General features: G+C 38.4%; 1 protein-coding gene across 3 annotated transcripts in view; it reads left to right on the forward strand.

Moving 5' to 3' along the window:
* Positions 1–16,306, forward strand: part of LOC143890023 (uncharacterized) — a 58,524-nt gene that overhangs the window by 16,084 nt on the left and 26,134 nt on the right. Inside the window, exons 2-4 of one of the 3 annotated variants that reach the window (XM_077394529.1) lie at positions 14,459–14,534; positions 14,621–14,837; positions 14,922–15,028. The exons of 1 other annotated variant lie outside the window; for it this stretch is intronic. In XM_077394529.1, coding sequence (XP_077250644.1) covers positions 14,783–14,837; positions 14,922–15,028 — 162 coding nt within the window. In that variant the 5' untranslated portion in view covers positions 14,459–14,534; positions 14,621–14,782. The remainder of the gene's footprint in view (positions 1–14,458; positions 14,535–14,620; positions 14,838–14,921; positions 15,029–16,306) is intronic. One more of the 3 variants, XM_077394528.1, reaches the window with a different exon arrangement.

Below are 16,306 nucleotides of genomic sequence, written 5' to 3' on the forward strand. Positions count from 1 at the left end.
GTTTCACATCGGATTCATCACTAGAATCTCCACAGCTTTAATCCACCACGCTCACTACGAGCCTCTTGGCGTTTAAGACGCATGGTAAGTTGCTCAACTTGTCTTCGAAGTGCTTGAAGTTCATCATCTCTTTCATCTCTCAAATCTTCCATCATTTGGTTACCATGCCTTCCTCTACCTCTTCGTGCCGCCATGAAAATCAAATCAAAGCGAGCCCAAGAGAGTAGCGTTGGCTCTGATACCAGATAATGCAGGTGCTTAAGAGGGAAGAAGAATAGAAATTAGAAATCAAGAACACAACAAGAGAAGAAGAACCAAAATGGGAGCAATGCTCAGCCCAATTGATATTCCATCAATTACATAAGTTTATCAACATCTAAAATCCCCTTTCAAGATGGTTCCTAACCCTTTAAATAAAAGAAAACAAGAGAAAATTCATTCAACCTCCTCCACTAGCTAACTTAGGGACTAATATAACATTAATTGCATTGGAACTCACCAACTTTGACTGGTTTGGGAACCTATAGACACAGTCCACTAAAACTGCAATAACTTTCTAACCACGAGGCCAATTTTCGAGCAGAAATACTTGTTGGAAAGATCTCAAAGAGACCTACAACTTTGTAGTTTACCACTTTTCATAATTCTGCCATTTAGAGGTCCAAAAATCAGGTTAAAAACGGTCAGAAGCTTTAATGCGGGAATGAACCTTGGAACTCCACCAAATCCACCTAGGCATGATGTGGCTGCCATGTTGACACTGCATCAGAAAGGGGCAACAAAACCGCAAATATACACCACCAACATGAGAAAATCACCAAACAATTGCCCGGAACCAACCACGAGATGATAAATATCAAAGAATAGTTAAGAACATGAATACAAAGAGATGGAAGTAAATAAAAGTAAGTTTAGGGGCTGATTTGCACAAAGAAATGGATTAGAGTATTTAAGGGGTTTAAAGTAGGTTTAATGGGTGGATGGCACACTTAGGGTAGAAAGGAAGGGGTGCGAGTGGTTTGGGGGTGTTAAAAATCCACAAAGAAAGGTGCTTTGGGGTCTACGACACCGTTTAGGTAGAAATGGTGGGGTGTGAGTGGCTTGGGAGTGTAAAAATCCACTAAAGGAATGGTTTTGGGTTAGGGTTAGGGATCTCCAATCTCAATCTTTAATCTTCTTGCTCTGATACCATGTTAAATCTACATTGGAGAATGGAGAAGAGAGGAGAAAAGAGACGGTGGAGAGAATGTGTGAATGAGAGAGTTGAGTATTCTCTTATATATATATATATATATATATATATATATATATATATATATGAGGAAACTCTTGGTGAGCTTAAGCTCACCAAACTTATGGTGAGCTAGCTTGCCCAATCACATGGGGGCCCACTTTGTTAGGATGATCCAAACCATTCATTTGAAAGTCCCTTACATAGATGGGGGGTGTACCAAAAATCAGCTCCATAGGATCATCCTAACCCCTCCATTTGTGGAGGACAAAAATGGACAGACACAAATCTGCCCCATTTTTGTCCTCCACAAATGGAGGGGTTAGGATGATCCTATGGAGCTGATTTTTGGTACACCTCCTATCTATGATAAGGCCTTGCACACCATAAGTTTGGTGAGCTTAAGCTCACCAACACTTTCCTCATATATATATATATATATATATATATATATATATATATATATATATATATATACTAGTAAAAAACCCCGTGCGATGCACGGGTCGACAAAGAACTGTACGGACCACATCATAGGTTGATCCAAACTGTCCATGTGATGGAACACAACATCAATAGGTTGTGCCCGTAAAATCATTTCCATAGGCTGATCCTAGCCCTACAATCTATAGAGGTTTCCATAATTACAAAAGCATAAAGGAGGGGGGTAGGATTGAAATTATGTGTCTTTAATGGGTGCCTTTGTTAAAAAGCATAAAGGAGGGGGTAGGATTAAAAATTTGTGGGTTGAATGGGTGCCTTTGTTAAAAAAAGTAAAAAAAAGTGATGTGTAATTCTCATAGAAGTTTGGGAGAAATTCAAATAATTCTCTCATTTTCTCTTCTACTATATATATATATATATATATATATATATATATATATATGCGTGTGATATAGAGAAAGACATTATTACCCCCAAAGAGGGGTGCGCACATTTATAACAGTACTCAACAAATGGCATGCATGAGGTTTTTTATTTGTTTATTAAAAGTATGTAGTATATACCATGGAATGATTAATGTACACACACACACACACACATATATGTTTCTACTTGATCGAGTAGATAACGTTATCTACTCCGTCGGCCAGAAATATAGTGGGGGGCCCACATTGTTTGGGTGATGCAAACCAATCATTTTATGGGCCCTGACATAGATAGGTCGTGCCCATAAAATTAGCTCCATAGGATCATCCCAACCCTACGATTCATGGAGGTAAAATGGACAGGTATAAACCTTCACAAATCTGCCCATTTTTTGCCTCCACGGTTCAAATGGTTAGATTGATTCTATTGAGCTGATTTTTTGGGAACACCCTATCTATGTGGGCCCATGAAATGAATGCTTTGGATCACCCAAACAATGTGGCCCCCACTGTATTTTAAGCTGGTGTGTAGATAACTTATCTACACTAGTGTGTAGAAACTCTTTTCTCATATATATATATGGTGAGCTTAAGCTCACCAAACTTATGGTGAGCTTAAGCGCCCCAATCACATGGGTCCCACATTTTCTGTGGTGATCCAAACCATTCATTTGCAAGGCTCTATCATAAATAGGGTGTGTACCAAAAATCAGCTCCATAGGATCATCCTAACCCCTCCATTTGTGGAGGACAAAAATGGGCAGATTTGTGGACAAATAATGTCTGTCCATTTTGACCTCCACAAATGGATGGGTTAGGATGATCCTATGGAGCTGATTTTTGGTACACACCCCATCTATGTAAGGGCCTTTCAAATGAATGCTTTGGATCATCCTAACAAAGTAGGCCCCAATGTGATTGGGTGCTTAAGCTCACCAACACTTTCCTCTCTCTCTCTCTCTCTCTCTCTATATATATATATATATATATATATATATATATATATATATATAGAGAGAGAGAGAGAGAGAGAGAGAGAGAGAGAGAGAGAGAGAGAGAGAGAGAGCTGTTCCTGCACAAGTGTGCGAGTAAGTTACCTGCATACAGTAAGTTACCTTCACACGAGTGCAGAAACAGGGTGGGGGCCCACATTTTTGGGGGGATCAAAACCATTCATTTGGATGGCCCTTCCATGGATAGGGTGTGGCCCAAAAATCAGCCTCATCGGATCTTCCTAACCCAATCAAAGGTGGAGGGGGGAAATGGGCAGGCTCCTCTCTCTCTCTCTCTTATATATATATATATATATATATATATATATGAGAAAACGGTTCCTACACATATGTGTAGATAAGTTATCTACACACTAGCTTAAAATACAGTGGGGGCCACATTATTTGGGTGATCAAAACCATTCATTTTTAAGGCCCTCACATAGATAGGGTCTCCACAAAAAATCAGATCCATAGGATCATCCTAACCATTCGAACTGTGGAGGCAAAAATTGGATTAATTTGTGAAGGTTTAAAGACATCCATTTTACCTCCACAAATCGTAGGGTTGAGATGATCCTATGGATCTGATTTTTTGTAGACACCCTATCTATGTGAGGGCCTTTAAAATGGATGGCTTGGATCACCCAAACAATGTGGGCCCCCACTGTATTTTAAGCTAGTGTGTAGAGAACTCTCTACACATATGTGTAGGAACCGTTTTCTCATATATATATATATATGGGATTTGCTATCGTCCATCGCAGAAGGCATTTCGCGGATGGCCTGTTGCATGTGAGAGCATCCACCTCGTGAATGAAGACAAAAGTGAGTGTATGTGGCTGCTCTGCTGAAAAGTTAGCCTGTGTGGCTGCTCTCACATGCAACAGGCCATCCGCGAAATGCCTTCTGCGATGGACGCTAGCAAATCCCTATATATATATATATATATATATATATATATATATATATATATATATATATATATATATATATGAGGAAAATGATTGTGAGCTTGAAGCTCATATAGCTTATATGAGCTTGAGTGCCCAAACACATGTGGGCCCACATTGTTAGGATGATCCAAAGCATTCATTTGAAAGGCCCTTACACAGATAGGGTGTGTACTAAAAATCAGCTTCATAGGATCATCCTAACACATCCAAAAGTCGAGGGCAAAATGGACAGACACCGTTTGCCACAAATCTGCCCATTTTTGCCCTCCGCTTTTGGAGGGGTTAGGATGATCCAATGGAGCTGATTTTTGGTACACACCCATATATGATGGGGCCTTGCAAATGAATGGTTTGGATCACCACAAAAAATGTGGGACCCATGTGTTTGGGCCCTCAAGCTCATATAAGCTATATGAGCTTCAAGCTCACAATCATTTTCCTCTCTCTCTCTCTCTCTCTCTCTCTATATATATATATATATATATATATATATATATATAGAGAGAGAGAGAGAGAGAGAGAGAGATAGAGAGAGAGAGAGTGGGAGGGAGAGAAAAAGGGAGAGAGTACCAAAGCCCGAATTAGCGCTCCAAACTGACCTGCGACCCCAAGCGTACAAACTTAGCCTACCCTCGTCGTACCACGTACGAGGCTACCACGACACCCTTTCCCGTACCGCATGCCAGAACGAATTGCGTTCCATGTAACATTGTTTGGGACAAGGTCTCTAATCTCCCCAAAATGGGTTGAATCCTAGGAGGAATGAGGAAACTCTCGATCTTTTCATTCCTACAAGGACTAATATAATTTTAGACTCGTTGCAAGCATCCTTAAACATAGATCAACTCATGAACAACTCCAACTCCTTTCCCTTGGACTTAGTACCCTCATTCGTTGTCACTTGAGTTGTTGTCACAACCTTCAATGGCCGAGGAGCATCCTTTTTGGGGTTCAACTCTACCTTCTTACTGTCTTTGATGAAGGATTTTGTTTTTGCTAGAATGGATACAACCTTTTTTTGAGCCATAACCTATTTCTCAAGCCCAAAGACTACTCTTCAAGAGGAAGAGTTGAAGGGTTAAGAGCTATCTTCTCTACCTCAGCCAATATATCGGTTTGATTTTGTGCTGAGGACTGACGGACAGGGGGGATGGTCAAGCATATTAGGGGTGCAACTCGGGTCGGGTTCAACCCGAAAAAAGGTCGGGTCGAGTTCGGGTTAGGGTTCGGGTTGAGGGTTTGGCAACCCGACATTTTTTATGATTGTTTATTTTTCTAAGCTTAAAAACTCTGGTTGGGTCGGGTTGAAGTCGGGTCAGGTTCGGGTTGGAAATTGGGTCGGGTCGGGTCGACCCGAGTTGCCCCCTATCAAGCAGGTAAGAAGGAATTATGAGTCTACTCTCGAAGGCAGAAGGACAAGGCTACTACCTCTTCTCACAATCCCTAATAGTTGAACTCATCAGATCCAAGTTGTCTCGCAGATAACAAGTCAAAGTGTCAAACCATGTATCTACCCCTTCCACTCATGATTTTCTTAATTCTGAACTCCCTATTGCAGTCCATTAAGGAGTTTGCTCTTGCGTCTTGCATCTCATCTCCACCTTTGTGTCCTATCGTAATCTCTGTCCTTTCCATCGTGCTTTTGTATCCTCTGTCTTTTATTGTCTATTTGCCAAGGTTGGAAGGATGCTCTAAGTAGAAGGCAACCATGGTAGAGCATATGAGTGCTCTGAGGAAGAAACAACACTTGGGAATTTATGACTTCCAAAAGGAAAGTAGACAGTTGGATGCAAATAGGTATTCACAGTAAAAGACAAGGTTGGCATCTTAGTGGAGAGGTTTAAGGCAAGACTGATAGATAGATGCGTCACTCAGGCCTATGGTATTGATTATTAGGAGACCTTCATCGTGGTTGTTTGCTGAATTCCATTCGAGTTCTTAGCATCAAATTTGGGATGTCCACTACATCAATTCAATGTAAAGAATGCTTTCCTTCAGGGGACTTGGATGAGGAAGTTTATAGAACGTCCCTCCAAGATCCTCATCTCCATCCGCTAAAGGCAAGGTTTACAGGTTGAAGAATGCCCTATACGGTTATAGCAATCTCCAAGAGATTTCACAGAGCTATGCTACATTACGAATATTAGCAAAGTCAAGATTACCATACCTTGTTCATAATGCACTCTTAGGGTAAAACAACTACTTACTCTTATCGTTTACTTAGATTATATTGTGGTGACTGAGAGAGATGCAAACATGAATACTCATTTGGCCAAGGAGTTTTAGATAAAGAAACTTGGGAACCTGAAGTACTTTCTTGGAATTGATGTGGCTAGATCCGGCGCCGGGGAAGGGGGGGGGGGGGGGGGGGGGGGGTGGCGCACTCTTATGTCGCAAAGAAAGTATGTTGTACACCTTCTTGAGGAGACGAGAATGCTTGAATGTAAACTTGTAGACACCCCCATAGATCCTAATCATATGGTTGGGAAAGACAGTGAGGGTGATATTGTGGACATTAGATGATATTAGAAGCTAGTGTGGATATTCGTCTAGATATTGCCTATGCGGTGAGTATAGTGAGTTAGTTTATGCATCTTCCTTTATCCTCTCTTGTAAAGACCCGGCCCACCAAGGGTCGGGAGAATTAATAACTTTCATTAAATCCTGGCCATCGATCCTTCGATCAAAGATCAACGGTCTAGATTTGTGAATTGGAGCCTTTCGGACCGTTTGATCGATTATCGGATCTCTCGGCCCGTCGATCAAGGTCAATGGATGACATATCACGTCACTTGAGTATTGGCCCCCCTTGATCTTCAAGAGATTGAGATATTGCGGGAAATCAACATCTCATAGTGTCATCCCACAATTTTATTTGTAACCCACTTTTGGGACATCAAATCTTGTCCGTTCGACGTAATTTAGGCTCTGTTAGATGGGTTTTTCAATTTTGTATCCCACGGGCCCAAGATTTCGCGATTTGGACATGATTTGGCAAAGTTATGAGCCTTTTTCCGTTAAGTTGGGGCCTTATGATGGGATTTGTCCTATTAGGCCACATATTGTTTAAAAATTTTAAATTTTAGTTTCTTTACTTTATTTACTAAAGATAGAACAACTTGGACTCTTGCTATTAGTGAAAGAAATTGAATAGAAAACAACTCAACACAAATCAAAGTGGGTATTAAAAACCCAGAACGTGGGTTTTCTCCCCACTTGCGCACGCGTGCAAATTGAGGCAGAGAGAGGAAGAGAGCAAGAGAAAGAAAAGAAAAGAGTAAAGAAAAAGAAAAAGAAAAGAAAAGAGGGGAAAAAGAAAAGAAAAGAAGGGAAAGATCAAGAATTTTTCTTTGATGTAAGTGCCCGAAACATGTTTTCTTTCCGTAGTTCTTGCTTGAAATTAGTGTTTTTCTTTTGATTTTTCAAAGTAGTGCTTTAGATATTTTTCTTGATTTATCTTGAGTCCTTTTGAATGTCGAAATTCTATTTTTCTTATGCAAACTTTTACTAGATATACTTTAAAGTGTTGAAGGGTTTGTTTATGGATGTTTTAATCCATGCATGTGATTTAAAGAGGATTTTTTCACTGTTTTCTCACAAAATCAGCACACAACGGTGGCTGTTTTCCCAGGATTTTATCAAGTACTCATCATAAAAATTATGTAAGATGTTTTCGTGAAGAACTATGATACCTAGGCATGTTGTAAGTAGTTTTATGCAAGGTTGCCAGAGCGGGAATCGAAACGGGAATCGAAGGCTCTCAGGGAAGAATCCTGCTCAAGGTTGCCAGAGCGGGAATCGAAAGCGGGAATCGAAGGCTCCCAGGGAAGAATCCTGCTTCCTTGGTTTTATGGTTGTTTTTCTACAAAATCAGCACTAAAAAGTGGCTGTTTTGCATAGATTTCAATGAGTTTTTGAACTCTAAATTTTTTATATGTTGGTTTTCATGTAAGGTACAATATGTAAGTATATTGTGTATGCCCTAAGAGGGTTTATATTTGTAAAAATCAGTACAGAACAGTGGGTTTATGGGCTGTTTTATGAATATTTTATGACAATTACATTATATAACATGTGGGTGTTGTCTTTTATGAAGTTTATGATATAACTATTATGTATTTATGCTTTAAAGGGGTATTTTTGAGAAAATCAACACGTAAAAGTGTTTTTATCGGCTGTTTTGTGTAAAACCTTTTATATACGTATTGTATAATGCATGTATATTATTTGTCATAGGCGATATAGTGTAAATACATATTATATAAGCCTTGTATAATACATGCATATTATTTTTCATGGACTATATAGTATAAATACATATTATATAAGCCTTAAAAGGCTGATTTTCATAAAAAATATCAGCACCTAAAAGGGGTCCGTATTTATATTCCAGTATAGATGAGTTTTATACGGAAAAAGTTATAAATACGATATAGTTACGAAAGGTGTCTCTTAAGGTAAAAAGTTTATACGTGGGAAAGCTTGGAAAGATATTTAATCGGTGAAAACTAATAAAAATAAGACGAACCAGTTTAGTTAGAAAAGAATTGTAACACTTGAATAAATGGTAACACACTTCATATGCAAATTATACAGGGTTAATTCTCGATTCATACATAAAGCCTTCCATCTCCTTCCACACTTAAACACAAAGGCATGTGATAGTTGACTCATATAATAATGGTTTCATTAATGTCTTTGATATTATAGTTATGTTTCCTATTATCATGTTCATGTTTTTCGTTCCTATATTTTTGAACTGCCAAAATAACTGTTGAAATACATGTTTTATGATTCTATTTTTTGGCCGTATGTATATACACGATGATTTTGAGCCTCATTACTTCGGTATGCGATGGATATTGATGCCATATGTATATGTATAATATTATATTCGATGATTTTGAGCTACAACTTTTGTATGTGATGGATATTTATGGCCGTGTGTATATGATGATATGGATTAGACCTAGGGTTGCAACTCGGGTCGGGTGGGTCGGGTTTTCCCATACCCTATGCTACCCGAGAAACTTCCTCGAGTCGGGTCAGGTTTTTTTCTGCAAAACCCAGCATTCTTAAACCCGGCCCTACCCAAGATAGTTTCTCCGGTCGGGTTTTATAAAATTCTCGATGCAAGCACCATAAATCCACCCTGAAAAATGTATTGACACCAAGAAAACATTTCAATTGAGATCTTTAAGTGAGATTTTCTTTAAACCAAAACGGAAACTCCATTTTTCCAGCATACAAAATACGTGTTAGTTCTGTGGTGGGTGTTAAGAATATTGATATAATCAGTTTTAACCTCTGCTGTTATCAAAACAGTCTTTGGAATACAAATACAAAACATCCGTTTCAACCAAAAAAAAATACAAAACAAGGGCTTAAAACCCCTTTTTGCTTTATAAGAGTGCCATTATCAAAACTAGCAAAGGATGTTTCAAAGACATTAAATTACCATTTTAGCAAGCCATGTGCAACGTCACTTTGATCTGTTTTGACTTTGTGATTGAGTGTTAAGTATAAAAAATGGGAGTGAAATATTTTTCTCAAAGACTTTACTTTCCCAATCTTTCCTTCTTCTCTGTCGAGATGGGAATGTCTAGATTAGGAAAGTTTACACCCATTAGAAAGTTTGTTTTCTCATCTTTTCTCGTTGTAAATCTTTAATTTGGAGACATTTACACCAATTGGAAAGTTTGTTTTCTCAGATCGATGAAATGATGGAGATAAAATGCCCTGTAGAAGTGATGCCTTTGTCTAGATGGAGGTGGATAAGGCAAGGGTCATGGTGTTCTATTCAAGGTTGCCAGAGAGGGAATCGAAAGCGGGAATAGAATTCTCCGAGGGAAGAATCCTCCCCAAGGTTGCCAGAGCGGCAATCGAAAGCGGGAATCGAAGGCTCCCAGGGAAGAATCCTGCTTCCTTGGTTCTATTCAACCCATAAGATTATAGACGAAAACTTAAGATCCTAAAGATTGCAAAAGACTAGAGGGAGAGGCCATGACCGGCAATGAAACAAGATTTCTGAAGAGAGAGAGGAGAAAGAGGGAGGGAGGGAGAGTGGGTAAGTGGGATAGCCGAGATGAGGGGGGTGTACGAGTAAATAGGTGAATTACCGGTTTTTGAACTTATCTCTCATCTTTTAAACTTTTTGTTAAACGTATTTTGTAAAATGTAAAACGGACTAACTCTGGTTTCCGGGTTTTTGGCCATTAAACCCGACACGAACCGAGAATATTACGGGTTTCCGATTCTCAAACCCGACCCAGCCCAAGACCCATCCACTTGGAACCCGACCCATTGGTTTTTCAGGTCGGGTTCATGCGGGTCGGGTTTTACCTGACCCAAGTTATATATATATATATATATATATATATATATATATATGAGCAATGATAGATACAAGGGAGCCCTTGCATAAAGAGCCGCAAAAGGGCTCTTCATTGGATCCATGTCATTTTCAGTTACATTTTAAAATCGGTTGAAAAAAGTAAAATTAGTTACATTTGATGTCGTGGATCCAATCAATAGCCCTTTTTTGGCTCTTTGTGCAAGGGCTCCCTTGTATCTATCATTCCTCATATATATATATATATATATATATATATATATATATAAGTAAACAGATCTTGAGCTCGAGCTCAGATAGCTTATCTGCGCCCGAGTGCAGGAAACAAGGATGGACCCACATTTTTTGGGTGATCCTAAGCATTCATTTGAAAGGCTCCATCATGGATGGACCCACATTTTTTGGGTGATCCGAAGCATTCATTTGAAAGGCTCCATCATGGATGGGGTGTGTACCAAAACTCAGCTCCATTGGATCATCTTAGGATGTCCATTTTTGGGTAAGAAAATTGACAGATACTGTTTGTCCACAAATCTGCCCATTTTTTCACCCCACAAATGGAACGGTTAGGTTGATCAAATGGAGCTGATTTTTTGTACACACCCATCCATGATGGGACCTTTCAAATGAATGCTTAGGATCACCCAAAAACTGTGGGCCTGCCATGTTTCCTACACTTAAGTGTAGATAAGCTTATCCGCGCTCGAGCGCAGGAACTATTTCCTCTCTTTATATACACACGATAACTCGATTTGGTGGTTACTCATCTCTACTTGTGTAAAGACCCGCTCCCAACAAGGGCCTATAAAGATTCAAATCGTAATTAAATCTAGACCATAGATCTTTCGATCAAAGATTAACAGCTAGATCCTCGATTTTGAGTTTTCGGACCTTAGGATACATATATTAGATATTGGATTGATCCCCAATCTGTAAGGTTGTTGTGTATTTCCTTATCCCGCATTAGATTAAACGATCTTAAAAATAAACGTTCATATTGTATTTTCGTCACTTTTAGTATAACTTATTTTTGGGGCACCAAATCTTGTCCGTTCGGCATGATTTTGGTCTCGGTAGATGGGTATTTCGAATACTTATCCAACGGACCCAAGTTTTAGCGATTCGGACATGATTTGAGCAAGTTATGGCCCTTTTTCTGTTAGGGTTAGGCATAGTTACGAGTTTTGTCTTATTAGACAACTTTAAGGTTGTTTTATTTTAAAAAATAAAATGCAAAATTAACTTAATAGAACCTAAATACTAATAATATATTAGAATAAGCTAGGAAACCCAATATTGATATTTCCACTATTCTTAAATTATTATTGGATTATAATTAGGAATCTAATAATTAGAATCCTTCTTGAAATAAAACTCTAGGTTAAGTTTATAAATAAACCCATCTAGGGTTATTTTTAATCACTTAAAAGTTTAAGGAAAAGGAAAGAAAGAGGGGAGAAGGAGAAAGAAAGAAGAAAAGCTACGATTGGTTTTCCGTCTTGGAGATCTTCATCTTCATATGTCAGGACTCCGTGTGATCACCTAGACTTCATTATCAAGGCAAGTGATGACCGACTTTTATAATATTAGTTACAATTATGATTTATGTGATTATATTTCAGTTTCCTATGATTATTCACATTCTTTTTGCACTTAAGTCATTGAATTAACTGATTATCCCCGTAGAATTTCCTGTGGTATGACTTTTTATTTTAGTCCATAATCTATGTACACGGTGTTTTGTTTATTATTAATATTACGCCTCGTACTAAAGTACGGGAAGGCCATAGAGCTACGTGTAGCCACTTACCGACGGGTTTGTGATGATTTCCACCGTGTATATACTTATGAGGAGATAGATATGACCCATATGCCTTGTCGAGATGATATGATACTTCTCGTAGTTTACTTGTCTTTATTTGTACTCTGTATGATTGAGGCTCTCTTATATAATTCCATGAGTTGACGCATTTAGTATATTCCCTTGACATTCTTACCTGCTCATTGATATTCTTTATCCTTAGCAATAAATCTTATAATTCTTATTGCTTTTCCTTATGACATGTGAATGCCATGAGAAATATCTTTATAATGTAGATTTTCATTCTTGTCACTTTTATTATCCAAGCCAGTCACATGAGCTTGCTGCTTGACTTAGATTATTTTTCAGACTTTATGGGTGAGGAACATTCAGGAGCCTTTACAGATGAACAGGTCTAGATGACACTTAGGAGGAGAGAGAGAACTCATAGGATTTCTTTTGGGGTTGGGATAAATCATGTAATAGACATTCTGTTAATGGAATATAATTTTTTGTTGTTGTTTCCCCTTTTGGGGTAGCAATTCGGATTTTGGGATTTTGAAAAAAAAATTTGCCCCAAATCCGGGTCGTTGCAGTTGGTATCAAAGCTTAGGTTGTAGGTCCCTAGGGCTAGTATTTAGCAAAGTTGTGAGATATGTAAAACTAGGCAAGGAGCATATAGGAAACGACGCAATAAATTCGTGTGTACTGCAGGCACATGAGTCAATTCTGTTGTAAGAACCATGGTTTAAAATTTTGGTTTCGGTAACCATTTCGGACCCCACCGAAAACAGAAATTTCGGCGAAATCCGAAATTTGGTAATTTGGTTCGAAATTCCAGACCGAATTTCTGAAATTTCGGACAAAATTTTGTAACACGTTTTTTAAAAATAAATAAATAATGGCATTTAAACGAAATTTCAGACCCAAATTACAGAAATTTCGAACCGAAATCCGAAATTTGGTAAATGGCGAAAAATGAAATTTCGGAAAATTTCGGTTTCGGTCCCCACCAAAATTCAAAATTTCGGATTTCGGTCGAAATTTAAAACCATGGTAAGAACCACGTAACGAACTCATGTGCACCGGGGACGCCTAGTTCGACATGTGAGCGAGTTATGTCAGCAGAAGCCAAGAAAGCTAGTTGTGAGCTCCAAGGGCAATATTAGTCGTCTCACATAAATTCAGAGTGTCATAACGTTCTATGTGCCAACAAAGACGTTAGGCCCTAAATGGGGGAGGAGGCATATCACCTTAGTCTTGTAACTTTAATACATGAAACCTTTTAACTTAAGGGAATTTAGGGAGTCGAATTTCGGGGACGAAATTCCTTCAAGCGGGGTAGAACGTAAAGACCCACTCCCAACAAGGGCCTATAAAGATTCAAATCCTAATTAAATCTAGACCATAGATCTTTCAATCAAAGATTAACGGCTAGATCTTCAATTTTGAGTTTTTTGACTGTAGGATATGTATATTAGATATTGGATCGATCCCCAATCTGTAAGATTCTTGTATATTTCCTATCCCGTATTAGATTCAACGATCTTAAAAATCAACGGTCATATTGTATTTTCGTCACTTTTAATATAACTTATTTTTGGGGCACCAAATCTTGTCCGTTGGGCATGATTTTGGTCCCGGTAGATGGGTATTCGAATACCTATCCAACGGACCAAAGTTTTAGCGATTCGGATATAATTTGAGCAAGTTATGTCCCTTTTTCTATTAGGGTTAAGCATAGTTACCAGTTTTGTCTTATTAGGCAACTTTAAGGTTGTTTTATTTAAAAAATAAAATGCAAAAATAACCTATTATAACCTAAATACTAATAATATATTAGAATAAGCTAGGAAACCCAATATTGATATTTCCACTATTCTTAAATTAGTATTGGATTATAATTAGGAATCTAATAATTAGAATCCTTCTTGAAATAAAACTCTGGGTTAAGTTTATAAATAAACCCATCTAGAGTTATTTTTAATCACCTAAAAATTTAAGGAAAAGGAAAGAAAGAGGGGAGAAGGAGAAAGAAAGAAGAAAAGTTACGATTGGTTTTCCGTCTTTAAGATCTTCATCTTTATATTAATATGTCAGGACTCCGTTCGATCACCTATATTATAACTCATTGTTGCTCAGAAATGAATTGGATATGAATGAACATTATGAAGATCCTATTTTTATGGAAATATTGGTGTACCTTCTACTCCAATCACATCGTCTTTGAGCCCCAAAAATAATTTCATCCCTGCAGTCTCTGCTACACCTATTCCATCTGAAGTTGCTCCTGAAAAAAGAAGAAGACACGGCGAAGGACATACTAACCATAGGTAAACTAGTGAGGGATTCATGGGGGAATTTTTACCATCCATTGATGTAAATGTCATTCCATTATTCTTGTTTTTTGAAATGGCAGGATGAATTCATTAAAAAAAGGAAGAGGGCCGAGGTGGACCTCAACCAAAATTACAAGAAAATAAACAACAAAAACAACTCAGATTGTGGAGATCCTCAGCAAAGTCATTCCATTATTCTAAGTCTAATGATGATCGGTTGCGCAGATTTTCAGTGGACTTGAATGAACACCGTAATGATACATAGTACGACACAACTCAACATACGACCACTGCCATGTAATGTATTAATTTCTTTTATTGGAAACTTCTATGTTTGTCTCATAAAATATTCATTCTAACCTAGTTGTCCCAACCATGCAGGTACGATGCAGAGTTCAGTAGGGATTTCCATGGTGATATTCGTGTTAATGATGCAATTGACTTTATTGAGGATGATGAGGACTTTGGTGAGGACGATGAGGACCAAGGTGAGGAAGAAGATGATGTACATAACATTGTGGGCGATCCGTTCGGTAATACCTATGCAAGGGAGCTGATGGAAGTGTTTGAAATGGATGTCGATGAATTAAATAAGGGGAATATACGACTTGAGGAGTTGAAGGTCGGGGAAATCTTCCCAAATTTGAAAGTCTTTTAAGAAAAAAGTTAGAGAGTATGCAATTCTACGGAGGTTTGCATTTGTCCCAATAGAGTCAAAACCTACAAAGTATGCTGTTAAATGCAAGGATCCAAGTTGCCCTTTTAGAATCGCTGGGACAAAATACTTGGATTATTTTAAGGTAAAAAGGTTTGTCGCAGAGCATACATGCTCAAGTACTTTGAGCGGTAATGACCATCCCCTTGTCACTGTAGCTTGGGCAGCTGAAACCTGCCTAGGGTTATTTCCCCGTCCAGAAGACGTGAAGCCTAGTCTAATAAGAGAATACATCAACCATCAGTGGGGTATAACCATAAGCTATCGGAAAGCTTTCAATGCGATGGTCCTTGTACATGAAATTAAGTGTGCAAATGACTAGGCGTTCTTACCGCATCCTTCCTACATATGCTCACGAGATGGAAAGATGTCATCCTGACAGCATTATGAGCTATGGAGGAATGGAGATGAGACATTTGGCCGTTTATTTTGGTCATTTGGGCCTAGCATACGTGCGTTCAATCAAACAATTAGACCCTTGGTCCTAAATCCTAATTGATGGGACACATTTGCGAGGCAAGTATAAAAGGAATTTTACTACCCGCAAATGCACTAAATGGTGATGGTGGATTATTTCCGTTAGCATTTGCAGTGGTTGAGAGTGAGTCTTATGAAAGTTGGCTATGGTTTCTGCTTTTATTCCGCCACAAGGTTATGTCAGCAGAAAAAAAGAACGAGGACTTTACAATTTGCTCTGATCGGATGAAGGGTATACCTAGAGCGATATCTGAAGTATTACCCGGTGCATACTACAGCTACTGTATTCGTCACCTGACCTCCTATTTTTATGCAACCTTTAAGAATGTACTGCTTCGTAAACTTTTTTCCAAAGACACATATTTCCTAAGGGAGAGTGACTTCAAGGAAACGATGAAACGTATTAAAACAAAGAATGAAAAAGCAGAGAAATGGATATTTGAGGTTCCTAAAGAAAACTGGGCCAACGTACATTTTAAAAGGGCTAGGTGGAATGTGTGGACAACGAATGCAACAGAGTGCTTCAACAACGTATTAAAGGGCGCAAGGGAGTTACCGATTGCTTCTCTCGCTG

The sequence above is a fragment of the Tasmannia lanceolata genome, unplaced genomic scaffold (genome assembly GCF_043159265.1).
Source record: "Tasmannia lanceolata isolate RefF3 unplaced genomic scaffold, GAP_Taslan_0.1 ptg000013l, whole genome shotgun sequence".
Lineage (NCBI taxonomy): Eukaryota > Viridiplantae > Streptophyta > Magnoliopsida > Canellales > Winteraceae > Tasmannia > Tasmannia lanceolata.